Source organism: Vulpes vulpes, chromosome 9 (genome assembly GCF_048418805.1).
Source record: "Vulpes vulpes isolate BD-2025 chromosome 9, VulVul3, whole genome shotgun sequence".
Taxonomy (NCBI): Eukaryota; Metazoa; Chordata; class Mammalia; order Carnivora; family Canidae; genus Vulpes; species Vulpes vulpes.
In genome coordinates, this window is record NC_132788.1 from 95,673,424 (window position 1) to 95,692,403 (window position 18,980).

The 18,980-nt window shown below is 46.5% G+C and overlaps 2 protein-coding genes across 5 annotated transcripts in view; both read left to right on the plus strand.

Annotated features, from left to right (window-relative positions):
* Positions 1-208: 208 nt before the first annotated feature.
* XCR1 (X-C motif chemokine receptor 1) lies at positions 209-10,521 on the plus strand. Its single transcript, XM_072721087.1, has 2 exons — positions 209-347; positions 5,859-10,521. The coding sequence occupies exon 2, from the start codon at positions 5,876-5,878 to the stop codon at positions 6,866-6,868; it is 993 nt and encodes a 330-aa protein (XP_072577188.1). The 5' UTR covers positions 209-347; positions 5,859-5,875; the 3' UTR covers positions 6,869-10,521.
* A 3,709-nt stretch (positions 10,522-14,230) lies between these two features.
* The window catches only part of FYCO1 (FYVE and coiled-coil domain autophagy adaptor 1), a 72,927-nt gene continuing 68,177 nt past the window's right edge, over positions 14,231-18,980 (plus strand). For 3 of the 4 annotated variants that reach the window (XR_011994429.1, XR_011994432.1, XM_025989216.2), the window contains exon 1: positions 14,437-14,607. The gene's annotated coding sequence lies outside the window, so the exon portion shown is untranslated. Of the gene's footprint in view, positions 14,608-18,980 lie in introns of all 4 variants that reach the window. The other variant, XM_025989209.2, reaches the window with a different exon arrangement.

An 18,980-nucleotide genomic window follows, 5' to 3' on the forward strand; every position in this document is an offset into this window, starting at 1 on the left:
AATTCCACAACTTAAAATGGACAGTTTTTTGTTACATGAATTTTATCTCAATTTAAAATCATCATCGTCATCATACATGACTGATATGCTAATCAAATATAATTTTTGCTAAGATACAAATACAACTTTTTAAAAATTTATCCTTTAAGGTTCCTTCCAACTCCAGAAGGGAAGTAGAGGGATCAGTCAAGGTTCCCTGTCTCCCTCTGAAACTGTACACAACAATCTTCCCCTACCTTCCTCTAACTTTCTGGGCAGGGCAGGTGTTTCAGTTTCTTAGAGCACAAATATGCAACAGAGAAGCACCATTTCTGCCTCAAGACGCACGTAAAGAGGTGTAGACATAGGTGAGTTCCTTAACAAATATTTCTGTTTTCCTCTCATGTTAATAGCTTGTACCAGGGGTTCTTAAACTCTAGGTGGGCATCAGACAACTGGAGAGGTGGTAAATATATGGAGTCCTGAGCCCTACATCCAGAGGTTCTGAGTCCCCAAGTCTGGGGATTCCCTCAAATCTGCATTGCTAAAAACCTGGTCTGTGTACTTTGAACAGACCTATCATGTACATGTTTTTCTTTTCCTTCTACTGAAGAAAGTATAGGGGGTTATCTGGTTCCAAGCCTTTAGGTAAGACATTGTTATTATCGGTGGCTGGATAATTTAGACCTGTGTTTCTTGATCCAGAAACATACTGTGGACTGGAAAGCTAAATTTGCTGTCCTGGTGTTGAGGTGGGCGAGCAGAAACAGAGAGGGAGAGCAGTGACAGGTGAAAGGGAACAGGCTTCTAGAATGTAACTCACAGTGGTTTGGGGTTTGGCACCATTCTCTCTTGTATCCCCAAGACCTCCCAAGCCTAGGCCAGAAGTGCCTGTGACATTTTGCGTAAAGGAATGAATAGCCAACAGAAAAGTGGAATAGCTTTTATAGATGTCCAACACCCCTTTAATTTCTGATTTGCTGAGAGTTTACATCATGAACGGGTATTGGGTTCTGACAAATACTTTTCTGCACGGTTCAAAAAGTGTCAGATAGTTTTTGTCTTTATTCTGTCAGTGTGGTGACTGATTAAATTGCTTGATTTTTGCAAATGTTAAGCCATACCCATATTTCTGGGATAAACACCACTTGGTTGTGATGTATTATCCTTCTAAAATATATCGCTGGATTTGACGAGCTGATACTTGGTTGAGGAATTTTGTGCCTATGTTCATGAGGGATGTTGGTTTTGTAGTTTCCTTTATTGTGATGTTTTTGTCTGGTTTTGGTATCAAGGTTATGCTGGCTCCATGAAATGATTTGAAGTATTCCATCCCGTACCTCAGATTGTTTGTATAGGATTGATATTATTTCTTCCTTAAAAGTTTGACAGAATGCACAAGAAAAATCATCTAGTCCTGGGGTTTTTCTCTGTAAGAAGATTTAAAAAAATAGTTAATCAAATTTCTCTAATAAAGGCAGGACTTTACAGATTTGCTGTTTCACCTCATGTCAGCTTTGGTAGGTTGAATTTTTAAAGAAATTTGTCCATTATTTAAGTTGCTGAATTTAATGTAAAATTGATGATAATATTTCTTTGTTAGTCATTTAAAATCAGTAATGCACATTCTTTCATACCTGCTATTCAGAATTTGTGTCCTCTCTTTTTCTGCTCTCAATCTAACTAGAGTTTTAAAAAACTTTTAAAAAACATTTTAAAAAACTTTTTCAAACAACTGCTTTTAGTTTTGTACATTTGCTTTCTTTTTGATTCCCTGTTTCTTTATTTCTTCTTTTATATTTATTTCTTTCCTTCTACTTTCTTTGGGTTAAATTGCTTTTATTTTTCTAGCTTCTGAATCGCTGATTTAGGTAATTAATTTTAGACCTTTCTTCTAATAAAAGCATTTGAAGGTATACATTTCTAAGTATGTTTGGGTTGTGTGCCATGGATTTCGATATGTGCTATTTTCATTATTATTCCATTCCAAATATTTTACAATTCATTTGTGGTTTCTTCTTTGACTCGGATTCTTTAGAAGTATGTTGTTTTACTTCCAAATTGTTTTGGCTTTTCTATATATCTTATTGTTATGGGTTTCTACTTCCTTTTGGGTCTTTCATACGGTTTGTCTTTCTCTGCTGAGATTTATCTTTCCACTTATTAGGGATATATTTTCCTTTAGTCCCTTGAGCACAGTGAAAAGAATTGCATTTCCATGCATATTTCCAAATTCTAGCATCTAGGTCATCTCAGGATCAGTTTCTTGTCCATTTTTTTCTTTTGAGGATAGGCCATGTTCTCCTATTTGTCCACATGCCGAGGGGTGTTGTATTGTAGCCTGATCATTGTGGATGCTATGTTGTGCAGACTGGATTATTTCATTCTTTTGAAAAGTAATGATTATTTTATATACTGTTCACGTTATCACACAACTAAGATGCCCAGCTCACACTCTAAACTCTGCCTCCCCTGAAGTGGGCAGCAGCTCAATTTCAATTGAGTGCCTCCAGCATTCACAGGGGCATTCGTGATTCAGAGGTCAGCCAAGTATTTGGGCAGAGTAAAAATACAGATTCTGGGGCTCTCACTCTCTAGCCCTTTCCTCTCTGTGATCTCCCCTCTTCCCCTGTCCAGTGGCTGTAGTTACCCTAAACTCAGCCCTCTGGTTTTTCAAGACCAAAAATTTGTGACTTTGCTACTGGAATTTTAGTTGCCCCTCATGATTGGCTCCTGCCCCAAAGCCAAAGACATAAAAATGGGAATCCTACCCATTCCATTCAGCTACCCTCCTCTTTCAAATGCCTGGTCTCTTCCAGGATTCACCATCTTCTCGTAGCTCAACAGTGCCCAAAAGAAGGTTCTGGGGTTCTGTTTTGGTTTCTGTTCCAGAGTTTATGGTTTTTTGGGGGGGGGGTGGGGTTTATGGTTTTTATCTGTAAAATGCTTGGTTACATCTGAGCTTACTCAACCGTTAACTGAGAAGTGACACCCACTTACATTATCTTCTCCATAGTAAATAATTCAATATTTGCCAGTCCCTGGCAGAGCAGGAATTAGAAAGTCCTCTTAGCAACTCAGTCAGGCTGCATTATTCAGGACCACAGATCAGAAAAAGACTAGGTAAGGTGGAAGAAATGGAAGTCGAGTAGATTGATCACTGGCTCCCTGTCATCTCAGGCCAGCCCAAGGACTTCTTTTATTCTGCAGATACGAGGAGAAAATGTGAACTCCACTAAATGTAGAGACGTGTGATTATTCTGTCTTGGCGATGCAACACAAATCATTGGCCAAGGAAGCCAAACCATCTCTCTATTGTTTTGTTCTGTATTCTTCAGAGATGTTACAACACTGAGAGTGTAAACCTACTTGTTTCTAGTAAATTCAAATAAAAGAGGGACAAGATACTTTCTCTGTCAGGAGAAGCCATTTAATTTTGAGAAATTTCCAACCATGCAGGTGGGGTGTTGATGTTAAGAAGATGGGTCAGCCCTACACTGGCTCTGGGTCAGGGGAAGACAAGAGCTACACAGCAGACTTTAGGGATCACCTGTATGATATGAGGGGTTCTTATAAGGCCCTGTCCCCAAATATCTGCGTTTCCAACTAGGCACACTACAGGAAATCCCAGACATTTGTACAATTTCTAATTCATTCTAAACTATAAGGCTCTTGCAGATAGAGACTATTTATTAGTTATGTTTCCACCCTAGAATCCAGCATCTGTCACACGGCCTGGCATAGGTCAGAGGTCATCAAGCACAAATGGATTGAGTCAGATGAGCTCCCCTTTAAAATATAAACTCTCACTTTCTAAATGTCAAAAAATAAATAAATAAATAAATATGCATGGACAGAATTAAAAGCTAAAAAGCACAACAGGTTGACAAGACTAAAAATTTTTCCAAGCAGAAAAATAAACAAAATCCATAAACACTTTCAAAATAAGAAACACAAGTAGACAGTAAACATACAAAAGTATATGTATTCTTTGTTGGGAATCAAAAGAATACAAAAGAGACCAACAACACATAATACTTGCAATCATCTCCACTTTGGTCTTTGGAGACATGATTGACTTACTACCCAAAACAGGACTCATCAGAGACCCCCTTATTATTCCTGACATCCAAAACTAGGTAAGTGAGAAACTCAGGCTATTCCTCTGATTTTCCTCCTCCAAGCACAAGGCAGGAGAGCCTATGTTCGGCTCCTAGCTTGGCTCTCTCTCCTTCCTGCTTATTGTCTTTATTCAGTCAAGAGGGTCACTTCACCAGTCTGAGCCTTGGTTTCCTCTTCTGTAAAATGGGAGCGGCTGTGCCTTACAGACAGAGGACAGAAGGAGCAGGTGTGTAGCCTATGCTAGCACAGTGCCTGGCACGTAGTAGGTGATGAGAAGGCTCTTACGTGGTGAAGGCAGCTCCTTCACCCAATCTCCTATCTTCTTTCCCAAGGGCCCTATATCTTCACTCACCTCTTTCAACCAGAGTTCCAGCTTTTCAATCACTTTCCCTCTCCTGCCCCTGGTTTTGTAGTCTCACCATTTCCCAAACCTCACTAACTCAGGGGATTGAATCAATGTGACTCAATATAGTTTTCTTACCTACTCCCCTCCAACTGGATGCTTAGGTTATTGCCATTTGTTTGCCTCTATAGGATGTTCTGTAAACTAAACTTCCAAATGAGAAAGCTTTCTGCCCAGAGAGTTAATCCTCTGTGTTAGTGAGTGTATGTAGCGGCCTGATGCCATCTTGGACAAATCCATCATGATGACTGCTCTGTGACCTGGAGCCCTCTTGAGCACAGTCCTCCCCCACACACACACGCCGCCACCACCACCACCACCATCATTCTTTCCTTTTGTCTAACCAGTTGTATAATAAATTACCCTTAAGGGTACACTTGGGGCATAACGTCCTTGGTCTGCTCTGGAGATATGGCTATGACACACAACTATTCTCAAACATCTCCTCCCAGTTGTCTCCCATTACACATTCCCTAGCCTCTAGGGCTATAAAATCAGGTCTTATGGGAGGTGGGGTGCAGAGATCTACTCATTTTGCAGTCACCCAAAACACACCTGTGTCCATAAGCCCCTTTATTAAACCATTGCTTGGCAAGCTGGACTTGGTCGGCCTTTTTCTTTGGCCTCATGGTTCCTTTGGCCTTTGGAAGTCACTTGGCATATACTTCCTTTTCAGGGATCATCTGTGTTAGTGACGACTTGGTCTCCCAGAGTAGCCTTGAGATTATTTCATACCTGAGTTTACATGAGAAATGCTTGCTCCTTTCTTTTTCAGACCTGTTCCAAGAGACAGCAAGTTTCTTGCCATCAGGATTTGTAGACTTTATGGAAGGAAGAAAAGGAGGGAGCAGAGGAAGAAAGGAAGGGAGGGACAGAGGGAGAGGCAAAGGAAGGGAGGCAGGCAGGCAGATGCTCACGAGGTATTTGTTAAATAAATGAAGGAGCAGTTTGGGGATCATTAGTCCTATTCTATAGATGAGGACTTCAGGTTCAGGAAGGGTAGACAGCTTGCCCAGAAATATAGTAAATTTGACTTGAGTTCTCTGAATCCAGTTCCATTGCTCTTTCTTGTACACCTACTGGGAGAACAGTCTAGCTTAGTGCTACTTGAATGCCAGTCCCAAGGGGCATATGACTGAATGTAAATGAGTGTGCCACTTCCTTCATCAAAAGAGCTTTGCTAAGAAGAAATGCTCCCCAAACTAAACAGTATGTTTTATGACTTCGTGTTCTGGCAAATTTCCCAGTCTCATTACATATAGTTTATCACTGGTAGCTAGACCACGGACCACACTTTTTTTTCCGATCCTCACCTAACCACATGGTTTGAAATTCTGCATCTCTGTCATTTCAGATGCTCTCCATGTCTAGATGGAGTCCTCAGGCACCTCAGAGTCCATCACCATTTATTATGATTATCAGAGCCTTCTGTGTGAGACCAAGTCCTTCACCTTTGCCACCTTCAGCACCACCATCTTGTACTTCCTGGTGTTCCTTCTCAGCCTGGTGGGCAATAGCCTGGTGTTGTGGGTCCTGGTGAAGTATGAGAGCCTGGAATCCCTCACCAATGTCTTCATCCTCAACCTGTGCCTCTCAGACCTGGTGTTCTCCTGCTTGTTGCCAGTGTGGGCCATGGGGTACCACTGGGGCTGGGTGCTGGGGGACTTCCTCTGCAAGCTCCTCAACATGATCTTCTCCATCAGCCTCTACAGCAGCATCTTCTTCCTGACCATCATGACTATCCACCGCTACATATCAGTAGTGAGACCCCTCTCGTCCCTGCGCGTCCACACCCTCCAGTGCCGTGTGCTGATGACCACATCTGTGTGGGCAACCAGCATCCTGTCCTCCATGCCTGATGCCATCTTCCACAAGGTGTTTCCTGAAGGCTGTCACTACTCAGAAAACAAGTGGTTCCTCACCTCGGTCTACCAGCACAACATCTTCTTCCTGCTATCCATCGGCATTATCCTGTTCTGCTACGTGGAGATTCTCAGGACCCTATTCCGCTCAAGATCCAAACGGCGCCCCCGGACAGTCAGACTCATCTTCACCATTGTGGTGGCCTACTTCCTCAGCTGGGCTCCCTACAACCTGGTCCTGTTTCTACAGACACTGCTGAAACTTGGGGTCATCCAGAGCTGTGAGCTCAGCCAGCAGATAGATTATGCCCTGCTCATCTGCCGCAATGTTGCCTTTTCCCACTGCTGCTTCAACCCAGTGCTCTACGTTTTTGTCGGGGTCAAGTTCCGCAGGCATCTCAAAAGTCTGCTCCAGCACTTCTGGCTCTGCCAGCAGCAGGCACCCAGCACTCCCCCTCACTCCGCGGGTGCCTTCAACTACGAGGGTGCCTCCTTCTATTGAAAGGGAGTTTGGTGGTGCCAATGGAGGTGGACAGAGCTGCTAGAGTGGGAGCAGGAAGAAGCATCATGGAGGGCACGCTGGGGAATGCCATGGCCATGGCGATGGGGTGAGAGAAATAGCTTCCACCTGCAGAGGCTTCATGTCTCCTCTCCTGCAGACAGTGGCTCCCACCTGGAAACTTTAGATCACCATCCAGAAAAACACCTCTTGGATTCTGAGTTCACCATTCATTCCTTCATGAATTCATTCATTTGGACATTGCTTAGTCCAGAAGACTTCCAAAACTTGGAAGGATTCCCAGAAAGGAGGGTCCTTCAAGACTTTATGAGGTCTGAGACTCAATGTGTGTGCTAATTGTACAAATGCAGGCTGCTGGCAGATGATCTGTCCCCTGCTCCACTGCAGGGTTGTGCCAGCTGACTTTGGAGGGATTGGCTCTGCACTCCTCAGTGACTGCTGGATGAGACTATTCTGCAAGGCCAAGAAAAGCACATCCTCAAATAACAAGTCAGGACGCAATCAGGATTCTGAAAACCCACAATCAGATGGGAGACATGTCCCATATCATAGCTCCAGTGTCTGCCGCATGAACTGGCACCTGCATATTCAGCCCATAAATCTTTTGTGGAAAGAATGAATGCAATAAGTGCCACCTTCCACATGAAGCATTTATCTGCAAGACATAAATATAATGAGATACTATTGTAATCCTCCAGGTACCAACAGTCCAGCTCTGAAGGTCCAGATAAAGAAGTACCTGCCTTGGCTAAGGCATCCAGGGTAAAGAGTCCTCTAACATCTTATCCTCACTAGTTGGATATTGAGCTGATGCTTTAGATTCATCACTGTCCACCTAAAATGTTCTCCACCTGCTTGGTTGATGGCACCAGCTTCCTCCAGCCACTAATGCTCCAAACCTGGGTCATCCCTGAGTCCTGCATTTCCCTTCCCTCTACTCCCACAGCCCAGTCCTGTGGACTCTGCCTTCTCCAAGGCCCTCATAGATATCCTTGCCTGTGTTCATCACATGCCTGTGGTTCCATCCCCAATGGCCTTACTTCCTCAGCATCCTCCTACTGCTCATCTCTTTCACCACCTAAAAGGCCAGTTCCTCAGGAAGCCCTCCTCTATCTGTAAATCAGAAGAGCACTCTCTGGGGTGCTGTGGCACTCTACTTGTCCCCTATAAAATAGCATTTGTCACTCTCCACCATGTGTCATAGTTACACTTGTACGTGTCTTATCATCCTGCCCCATTGGACTGCAAACTGTCTGAGGGCAGGAACCTGGTCTTTCTTGCACTCTGCCAAGCACTGGCTCTGGTGTTCTATCACTATATATTGCATGGGAGCGAAGAATGACAATTGTTATTATTCTTCTAATTTATGCATTTTGGAGACCCCGTGCCTAGGGAATACAGTCTACCTTTCCTGCCCCAGGCTGCTAGTTTATAGATATTTATCTTTCTTCTTTAGTCTATACCCTCAGAGCACCTTGTTTATCCCTCTCAGTGGAAATAGCTATACTTGACCTTGCTTTTTAGTTAGTGGTACACTTGCCTGCCTCTTACACTGTCCCATAGTGTCACATCCAAGGACATAGATAAAACTCACCTTCTAAACTTTCCCATATCACACAGACCTGGTCCCAATCTGACTTAGCTCTGGAGTGGAGCCTTTGGAAAATCTCCCCAGGTGATTCTGACCTGCATTCCACTTAGATATATTTGGCTATAGGTCCTTGAAAATAAGAATTCCAAAGTCTTCCATAGTCCCTTGAGCAGGGCTTTACACAGAGTAGGCACTCAATATATGCTTACCAAATAAAATAGCTACTATTACAGCCCTCAGCTAGAGCCTAGAGAGCACAAAAGCATCCACTCCTTCAGCTCCAGCTTCAATTATGCATTTGCATTTGGGTGGCCAGCCTTGGAAGCATTTTACTTGGCTGGGAAAGACAGAGGTCTAGTTTTAAGAATTAGGCCAGTAGCACTTGCTGGAGAGAACTAGGTGGTAACCAACAAAGGGATAGAGCTCTTATGGACTTGCCAACTAATAGCTGGGGACATCACTTACCACGGAGAGAAAACAGCAAAAGGAAGGAGACGCGAGGTAGTAATGGGCTCAGAGCTAAGCACATAGGCTTCCGATTGGGGTAATCATTCAGTGCCCCTTTCAAACTAATATTATTAAAACTCCATTCAATGTTCATTCAGAAGGTGGGATGAGCCCAGGGATGAGAAGAGCAGAAGACTCTTGCTCACACCCTCCAAAACCAAAGCAGTGTAGCCTTAATCCCACTCTTCCGAGAAGGCAGGTTTGGAGGTCTTACATCACTACACAATATGCCTTTTGAGAGGTGTGCTTCATTAGCTCCTCATTCCATCCCATACCTTCACATCCAAAGATGCTTATCTTAGTATTTCTTTCAACACATTTACCCATACCCCCAAGAGCATATCACTAAACACAAGTGTATCCATCTTCTTAAATTTCTAGTGATGTTTTGTCATTCCCTAGAGTAGAGAGTAGAGCATCTTCTCCCAGTCTAGTTCCTTGGGAAGACAAGGGAAGAGGCACAGAGAAGGAAAGGTATGAATGGGATGACAGAGGAGCATTGTATCAGAGAGGGAACTGTGGGTAAGACTCCTGAAAAAAGCAGCCAGAAAGCTACAGGCTAGTGGCTACTCTCTATATACCTTGACCACACCCTCCATTGGCCACAACCTCTTGCTTTCCCTTCTCTCCACCCACAGAACCATGATTCAACCTCAGCTAGTCTCTTGTGGACCTGTCCCTCCCCTCTAGTCAATAAAAGGTGGCGACCACAGGGCTACCGACCTCCTGCTGCTTCTGCCGCTCATCTCATTAAAAAACCACAGTGATTCCTAGGGAAGATGTCTTCACAGCATTGCTACCTCCCTTTACTCGGACAAAATCAGGAAAGGAGGAACTTTGCTCATCTCTGAATAGGAACTCTAAGCTCAGGGCAGCCCCAGACCTCAAATGACCCCAGCCAGAGTAGAAGTTCCTCAAGGGCACAAGCCTCATATTGTAGCTCAAGAGTCTCCCTCTGTGCCCAGCAATGTTTGTGGTTGGTTGAGTCAGTAGATAGGAGACCATCTTTTTGGCTTTTTTCTATTTCTGTTTTTTCTTTCCACATTTGCTTACATTATGTCTTCCACCAGGTACCACCTAATGGCTTCCCATGAACTCTTCCCTAGGGCCCATCAGCCCAGACATTGCCCAATTGCTGAACTCCTGAGAGCTTTCATTTGTGGAACCTACATGTGACAGGACAAAGAGGCCCACACGTCTAGAAAAGCACAGCAGAATAGATCCCAAAGTAGACTATCTGAGAAGGCTCTCAGGACCTGAGCCCTAGACCCAAACCCCAAAACTCCTTTACTGACTCACTATGATCTTGGGCCTCTCAGACCCTCAGTATCCTCATCTGTAAAGCTATATAAATGCCAATGATGCAAAGACAGACTCTACCCACACTATGGAAATGCACATGAGGTCACATGCATAAAAGTACTTGCTTTGCCAATGATTCAGCTCCAAATAGGAATTACTGCTGTAATCATCTCATAAAGACAGAAAGCATCATCGTATCATATGCACAAATTAAAAATTAGCATGGATGGATGCACCTCTGGCTGTGTTTTCTTCATTTCTGCCCAACGTCATTATATACAACTCCCAAAAGTTCTCTGCTTATGGGCGATCTGGGTTAGGATTTAGGGTGGAGGGAGGAACACAGGAGGAGGACTGGATATTGACCATGGAGACACAGAGTGGAACAAGGGGCACCTGGGTGGCTCAGTGATTGAGCGTCTGCCTTTGGCTCAGGTAGTGATCCTGGGGTCCTGCAATCAAGTCCCACATCAGGCTCCCTGAGAGGAGCCTGCTTCTCCCTCTGCCTATGTCTCTGCCTCTCTCTCTGTCTCTCATGAATAAATAAATAAAATCTTTTTTTAAAAAGTGTGGAACTTATGTGGGTCAGGATGGTAGGAAATTGACTCCTTTTAGGCCTCAGGCAAAATCCAGGAGGCCAAGTGTGTCCTGAGTGCTCCATGGTTCAGTTTTCTGTCCCCATCTCTCCCTTGGCCTGGCACCTAAGTTGACTGTCTTCAAGTCCAAGGTTTTTTCCTATTTTGTGATCAACATTGTGTCATAACAAAGACTTTTCAGAGATCAGCCTTCCAATCAGAAGGAATGGCACACTTCCTGCTGTGAATTTCAGGTATCCTGAAAACTTGGTGGGAAACACTTTACAGGTCTTAGGGAAGTTTGGGAAGGGTTATCCTAAACTCCCCTCTCTACCCTGAGGCCAGCCCAGATTTTAGGTACAGGGTGGTTGTAACCTCCTCTCCCATACTCGTAATCCCTCCACAAAAGAAAGCGTGGCCAAAGGGACACAAGGAGGACAAGAGCAGCTTGGTTCCTTGACTTGGGCCATAACAGAAAATCAGACTTGAGCATCACTCATGGTCAGAGAGAAGATATAGGCAATGGATGGGCATGGAGAACTGGGTAGTTATAAGCATGATATTAGGCCAGAGGGTGAGAGGCAGGCACATAGACCTCAAGGACGTTCCTGGCCACATGTGTAGAGGCCCACTCTGGGAAGCAATGGAAAGCCCATGCTGGGAGGTGGAAAATCACAAAGACAAATTAGCCCCATTCTCAAGTTGGCCAGCCTCTGGTCATTCCTATTTGGGGATAGATTTCCATAGGACTACTCTAGTCCCAGGGAAGTGCTGATCTTTTCCCCAGGTGACTTGGATGAACCTTCTTGACTCAAAGAAAATGATATGGCTCCATTGTCCACACAACTGGAAATGCACACCTTGAATATGTCACCTTAAATGTGCCATGGAAACCATTTCAAAGCATTTTGCAGTAAACTATGGTAGTTTAGGGAAGGAAATACCCATCTGTATCTGTTCCCCCCACTTTGGTTACAATTGGTACAACAATCTGCCTCTAACTTTTTCCAGCAATAAGGATAATGTGACTTTTAAAAAACACTGAACACTACTAATTTTTCAAAGCATCTTCTGTTTAAAGATTAGAGGAAACCCATACATATTGGTCTTCATAGGAAATCACATTCACCTTTCTGGTTGGGTCCTCAGCAAGCCACTTCCTCTCCTTATTTATTTAACTTAACTAGAGAGGTTTAAACTAGTTATCTCTAAGATCCTTTCCTGTGATTAAAAAAATGAGATGTGTGGGCCTATAATCTCATGAGTTGCATTTCCATGAGGTTCGTTAGGGAACACAAACCTAAAGCTTCAGGCATGTTATGGGTTGAACTGTGTCCTCCTCTTCCTCCCTACCAAATTCTTAGGTTTGAGTCCTAATTCTCAGTACTTCTGAATGTGACCTTCTCTGTAAAGAGCATTACTTCGTGTGTAATTACGTAAAGAGAGATCATATGGGTGAGGGCAGGCCCATAACCCAATATGACAGGGGGGAAAGAGGGGGAATTTGGACACAGATCTGGACAAAGGGAGAAAGCCATGTGAAGATTGGAGTTATGGTATCATAAGTCAAGAACACCAAAGATTGCCAGCACCCACCAGAAGTTAGGAGAGAGGCATGGAACAGGTGCTCCCCCGCAGCCTCAGAAGAAGACATCCCTGCAGACACCCTGACCATAGACTTCTGGTCTAGAGATCTATTTAGGCCACCTGGTCTGAGGGACTTTGTTATGGCAGCATGAACAGGTTAATATATGGCACCAATCTCAGTGGGTGTGCAAGGAATTCTAGTGCATCTCAGAGCTCCTCATGAGGCTTCAGTGTCTACCCTGCCCACATAGAAGATTGGAAGCTGACTTTTACTGAGATCTGCTCTGTGCTGGGCCCATACATTTTTACACCTCACGGCCACCCTGGGAAGTTTCTATTTCCACTTTGACCAAGGAGGGTATCGAGGCTTAGAGAAGTCACACTCCCCAAACATGTGGGGTCACTGCCTGAGGCAAGGGGTCATAGCCCCAGTCAAGTGGGGCCTCAGGCCCTAGCACAAGGCTCACGACTTGGAAGACATGGGGTCATGAACCTGAGCATGAAGTATCACAGCCATGAGGATGTGACCTCATAGCTCCGATAAAGTGGGAACATGGCCTCAAACACATGGGGTCACGACCCCGGGGACAGGAGTTCAAGTCCTCCGGCATGTGGGGTCATGACCTATTCACTGGGGCCACAGCTTTGAACATGTGGGGTCACAGTCCTGAGGATGTGAGGTCATAGTCCTGAAAAAAGTGGCACTAAAATCTGACTTTAAGATCTTTCCCATCCTTCGGGTGCCTGGGTGGTGCAGTGGTTGAGCGTCTGCCTTTGGCTCAGGTCATAATCCTGGGGTCCTGGGATCGAGTACCGCATCAGGCTCCTTGCAGGGAGCCTGCTTCTCCCTGTGCCTGTGTCTCTGCCTCTCTCTGTGTGTCTCTCATGATAAATAAATAAAATCTTAAAACAAAACAAAACAAAACAAAACAAAAAAACCTCTCCCATCCTTGATATGTCATAAAACCATTCAGACCGTGGTTGGAACAATGACTATTCCTCTGCCATTCTCTCCCTCTTTCCTCTTCCTTTCACAGTTTTTAACAAGAAGAATAGAAATCACTTTTCACGACCCCCACAAACTGACTAGTCTAATCCATCCAATCACTGACTTATCAATACCTAATAATTTCTAAAAGAGCACTAATGACATGCCATACCCTGAACTTAATGAGGACATCTATTTCCTTTCCTGCACTATTCCACCCAGGTAATGTTGGGGCCATGGTGCCTGACTGGACAAAACCAGCTAAGTCCTGTGAGATAGAAAGGTAATTCTAGATTAAATGGTGGGAACAGGGGCAGACAGTAAAAGACGGTGCAGCCGGAGCTAAGGAATGACAAGAGCCCAGGCCTCAAGCCACAGGCCGAAGAGCCCCGTGTGCTTGCTGTCGCTCTTCTGTTAGATGTCACTTGTTTGGTTCTCTTGAGTCCGGCCTCAGAATGCCTTGCAACTCATTAACAGAAAATAGAACTTACAAACAGAAACCGAGCGTGGAGCAGAAGGCAGGGGCGGTGCTTCATTCCTCAACACATACTTTTTGAGCACTGCATTCAAATGGGTCCCTGCGTTACCGAGACAGGGGATCAAAAGATGGGAAGCCCCAGCAATACACCGCGCTTTTCATTTGGCCTGCCCAACGTATCAAAAATATTACCGTTTCAACACGTACTCAATAAAAAAAAAAAAAAAAAAAAACAGTAATAATAAAAAAGTAGTGATAAGCCGTCTCACATTGTTTTCCATACTAAGGCTTTGGAAGTCAGGTGTGTTTTGCACTCACAGCCCATGTACGATTCAGCTCGAACTAGCCGCATTTCAAGTTCCCCAAAGCCGCCCGGGGACAGCGCTGCTCTCGGGTGCCACAGGAGCCCGCAGGGACTGCACGGCTGAAGCCGGGGCCGGGGTGACACCGCAGCGCCCCGGGGAGATGCAAACCTGGGCCCCCGCTGAGCGCGCCGGGAGTCGTAGTCCGCGCCCCTGGGCTGTGGGGTCCGACGGGACTTGTAGGCGCCGGCTGTGCGGAGCATGCCGGGAGTTGTAGTCCGCGCCCTCCTGCGGCGGCTCTGCGTGTCATGGCGGGCCGCGCAGCGCTACCGCACTCTTCCGCTGGGCCCCAGAAAGTTTCGCTTCTGCCCAGCGGTGGACCCTCGAGCGCGTAAGTGCGGCGGGGGGCCGGCCGGACCTCGGGGGAGCCTGGGCCGCCGTCGGCCCGGGAGCCGAGAACTTGGCTCCGGGCGCGGCTGATCACCTGTTGCCCTCCGCGTCCCCGCCCCTATCCCCGGGTCCCCCCCGGACCCCGCCGGAGCCCGGCCGGCCTGGGAGGCACCTGGAGCCGGGGCTGAAACAGACCCTGGGCCCCGGGCTGCCTCCGGCCATCAGTGAGGAAGGCAGACCCCCGAAGCACCAGCCCCAGGACCTCCGACGGCCGAGGGGCGCCCCCGGTGGGAGCCTCCGAAGGAGCCTCGGACCCTCCCGGCACCGGAGCAGGTGCCTGCGCGCCCTGCCCGGGAGGCCGCTGACCGTCAGGGGCCGGGGCTGCCCAGACCTCCGCATCCCGCGCTGCCGCCCAGCAGGGGACAGTGTGCCCATCCCGGGCCGTCTTCAGGCCTTGGCCCATTCTCTTTACCTTGCGCCCCAGATCTCGGGACAGCCTCCCCCGCCCCCGCCCCCGCCCCCGCAGTGATCCTGCCTTGAGACACCTGTGCATTTGGGGTGGTGGCGTGGCCGCGTGGGACGTGGGCCAGATAAGACCCCGGGTTGTAGGGGGAGGGCTGGGTTCTGTTGTATTTTGGTGTAAGCATGGGCGGTTGACACATGAACCACGTGGCTCCCCGCTAATGCACCTGTGCCCTCTGATGTCCCTTGTCACTCTTGACAGCTCCCATTGGCTGCTCCCTCCAGAAACCAAGAGAGCGTGGATAGAAGGTGCCTATGTTGGCCGCAGCCTCTGCCCCCTCTGCTTGTCTGTCTTAAACCGCGGCCCTTTCCTTTCCCACGGAGAAATGGGTCAGGGGCTCTTTGAGGGCAGAGGATCAGGCTGTAATCTGCTCACTGCCGTCCAGGCCCTGCAAGCCCTGTGGTCTCTGTAGCAAGCTTTACTCCCCTGCCATCTGCCTAATGCGGCTTCCCCTGTGTGCCCGTGCCAGGAAAGAGCTGTCTCACTGAGGTTAAATGCTTTCCGGGGCTCCCCCTTCTGAAGTGGGCCCGTGTTGATGGGGCTCCACTTGACCGTCCCTTCTGTGACAGTCACTGTTCATCAGTTACGGGATGCCCTGTGCAGTTGTGGGCCACCGTTGTTATCACCCTGGAAATTAGAGTTAATTGTCTCGGTGAAGGGACCTGACCTTCTAGAGATTAGGAGGATCCGCACCAGCTCTTGCTTTGGGAAACAGGTTTTCTGCTTCTGTTAAAAGTGTTCATCCTTGTGTCGTGCTTCATGTAGTTTCTAAGCTGTTTTCCTATTTTGGTAGGAAAATAGTTAAATATAATCATCGAAAGGATTGTCGTGAACTTTTGCCCACCTGTGAGAATCCACAAGTTGTATTCGACTCTGATTACTTTTGGTAGTTGCTTTAGAGTCGATCTTCTAGCGGCCCCTCAGATGGTTTTTGCTCCTTGCACCTGGTTTTGGGGCAATAGCATAGACTGAGGAGCCGTGCTTTTAGCGTGGTCCTTTTGGGCAGATGTTTGTGATGAGCGGAAGCACCCCACACAGACAAGATCAGAGCAGCTGGTGATGTCAATGTTGACCTGTATCAGTCACCGAGGCTGTGGGCTGCTGCCTCCAGAGCATATAACAGGCACCTGAGAAATGGCAATCCCTCTCTTCCCTGTAGGGGAGAGGTTTGCCTGATGGGTAATCTTTATTTTCAGGTGATTTCGAGAATGACTTTGGTGGCTGAAGACTAGAATGTCTTTAAACACAAGGCGGAGGAAGCATATTGTCTAGCTGTGATCTCACGATGAAAATCACTGATAGGAACTCCGAGTTTGGGGCCACATTCACTGGAGCAGCCCCAGAATGCATAGCAGGTCAGGTGCACTAACTGGTCCCTTGTAACCAGCCAGATGCTGCCTGTGAGCAGAGATGAGTGGAGTTTGGCCTCGTCAGCATCTGCTCACCTAGTGCTGAATGTCACTGTGTTGCTCTAAAGATGAACAATATTTTCTACTTGTGATCTCAATGCCAGTTTGTTTTTTTTTGGGGGGGGTGGGGGGTTGTTTGTTCGTTTTTGTTTTTAAAGCTCTTGGGGGTTGTTTGTTCGTTTTTTTGTTTTTAAAGCTCTTGATTGGTATAAGAGCCTCTGTTTGAACAAGTAAATCAGTAGCGTGGATACTGAAATGTTTCCATGGGTCTCTATTTATCCTTTTGCTGCTTTTAGACATACTGTTTGTTCATCACTGTACTGCCCCATAATAAGAGCTTCAGCCTCAGAGCACATGGGTTCATGGCTTTTACAAGATGAGCATGGTGGAGCTGTGCTCAGGTGGGTAGGAGGTGTTTTTTCCCTCTTCCACCTGTTGGAGCCAGCCTGATGGTTTTTGTGACCACCAATGATCCTCCCTGTTCACAAAGGTCTTTGTGGCATTTGAAAGACACCAAGCACCTGCATCTAGTTTGGCCGGATCCTGTTTTCCAGGACGAGGATGTGTACATCAGTGTGGTTCTGAGGGGAATCTGTGGTCTTGTTATAGTACTGTCACCCTGCAGTTGGTTCCGGGGCCCAAGGGCAGGTCTGGCTAACCACCTCAGGAGCTTGGGGGTACTGCATCTTTTGTCTAGGGTGGAAAACCGAGTTAGGGGAGCTTATAGAATCCAGAAAAACCTGAGGTAAAAAAGCAATCCCAACAAACCATTAGTATGCATGGGGGTATACTGCATAGAGGAGAATCCTGTAGGAGGTCCAGGGTGGACTGGACAGCCGAACCAGAGGTGGTGGTTTCACAAGGAACCAGAGGAATTTCCTCAAGCTGAACCTGTAGTCCCGTGGGCTTCGTCAAGAGTGGGGGGCGGGGGGGGCACTTAGAAGCCTCTGCCAAAGTTAGCCACTGGCAATGTCTGCTCTTCTCCTTCCCTACCTCTTCCTTGAGGAAGATAAAGTGTAACCTCCCCATGTTGTACATGGGGGTAAAGCCAAAACTAAAAAACGGGAAAAAACCCTTACACACAGAAGATAGGAAAAGGTTAAATAACTTCCCCAAGATAAGACAGTTTTGCTTAAATTCCCTGAAAAGAGTTTGGTGAGCTAAATATAACACAGTCTCACCCGATCATGGCACAATCTTTTTTTTTTTTTTTTAAAGATTTTTTTTTAATTTTTATTTATTTATGATAGTCACACAGAGAGAGAGAGAGAGAGAGAGAGAGGCAGAGACACAGGCAGAGGGAAAAGCAGGCTCCATGCACCAGGAGCACGACGTGGGATTCGATCCTGGGTCTCCAGGATCACGCCCTGGGCCAAAGGCAGGCGCCAAACCGCTGCGCCACCCAGGGATCCCCATGGCACAATCTTTATCTCATTACCCACTGAATGCTAGGGAATGGAAATTTCACATGGCTAGTCTGATTCCAAAATCCAAATAGTGTCCTACGTGGCAAGCCTCAGCTACAATTGGTAAAAGAGAAGACAGTCTTCTTGCCTATTGCCAAACTCCGGCGTCAGAGCCATCCTAGGTCTTGCTCGCCCTTCCTGTCTACCAGCATAGCCCCACCCTCTGCCCTGTCTGCTCCCAGGATGCTGCTAATGTCACCCAAAGAGCACAGCAGAGCTCAGGCCCATCAATACCTCCCCCACCAGGAGTGTTCCTGGTTGATGGTGCCGGATCCAAAGTCCCAGAGATGGAGAGAAGGAAGGGCTTTGGGAGGGTTGGGTGCACAGGAGAGGTGGCCGTGGTTATCCTTATCTGGATAGTTGGAGGAGGCTTCTGGGTAAGGCAGCCTCAGGCCAGAGCCGTGGGGCATACTTTCTCCCATAGACACAATCCATCCAGTCCCTAAATACATTATTCCATTCCTTCCTAGGATAATAATTCCGTAGCTTTTCCACAATAACGACAGTATAACCCGTCTGCAATTACAGTGTGATTTTTTTTTTAGTGTGTTATTTTAGTCAACATAAAACTAATTTATGTCCAGTAAAGAGGAAAATTGAAAAATCAGAGAAATCGAGTTTTTGGAAAATTTACTCACGTTTCCCCCCATTGAAGGATAATGGCATTATTTACATGCTGGTACATTTCCATGCCTTAAAGTTCAGTTCAGTCTGTGGAGCAAGAGTCTATGTGTTTGGTTTTGTCTAACTCATTCATTCATTCAACAAATAGTTTATCTTGGGCTCGCCACAGGTCAGACCTGTCCTAGGTGCTGAGGAAATGGTGAATAGCAGTGGGGCTTACAGACAGGTGGGAAGAACAGGTTAAATGAGAAACTACCACACTGGGGAATGGCCACAAACGTGGAAGAAAGGCAGTAGGGGCTTAGCATCTTGGGCCTCCTGTGCTCACCTGCTTTCATCAGAGCCCATTTCA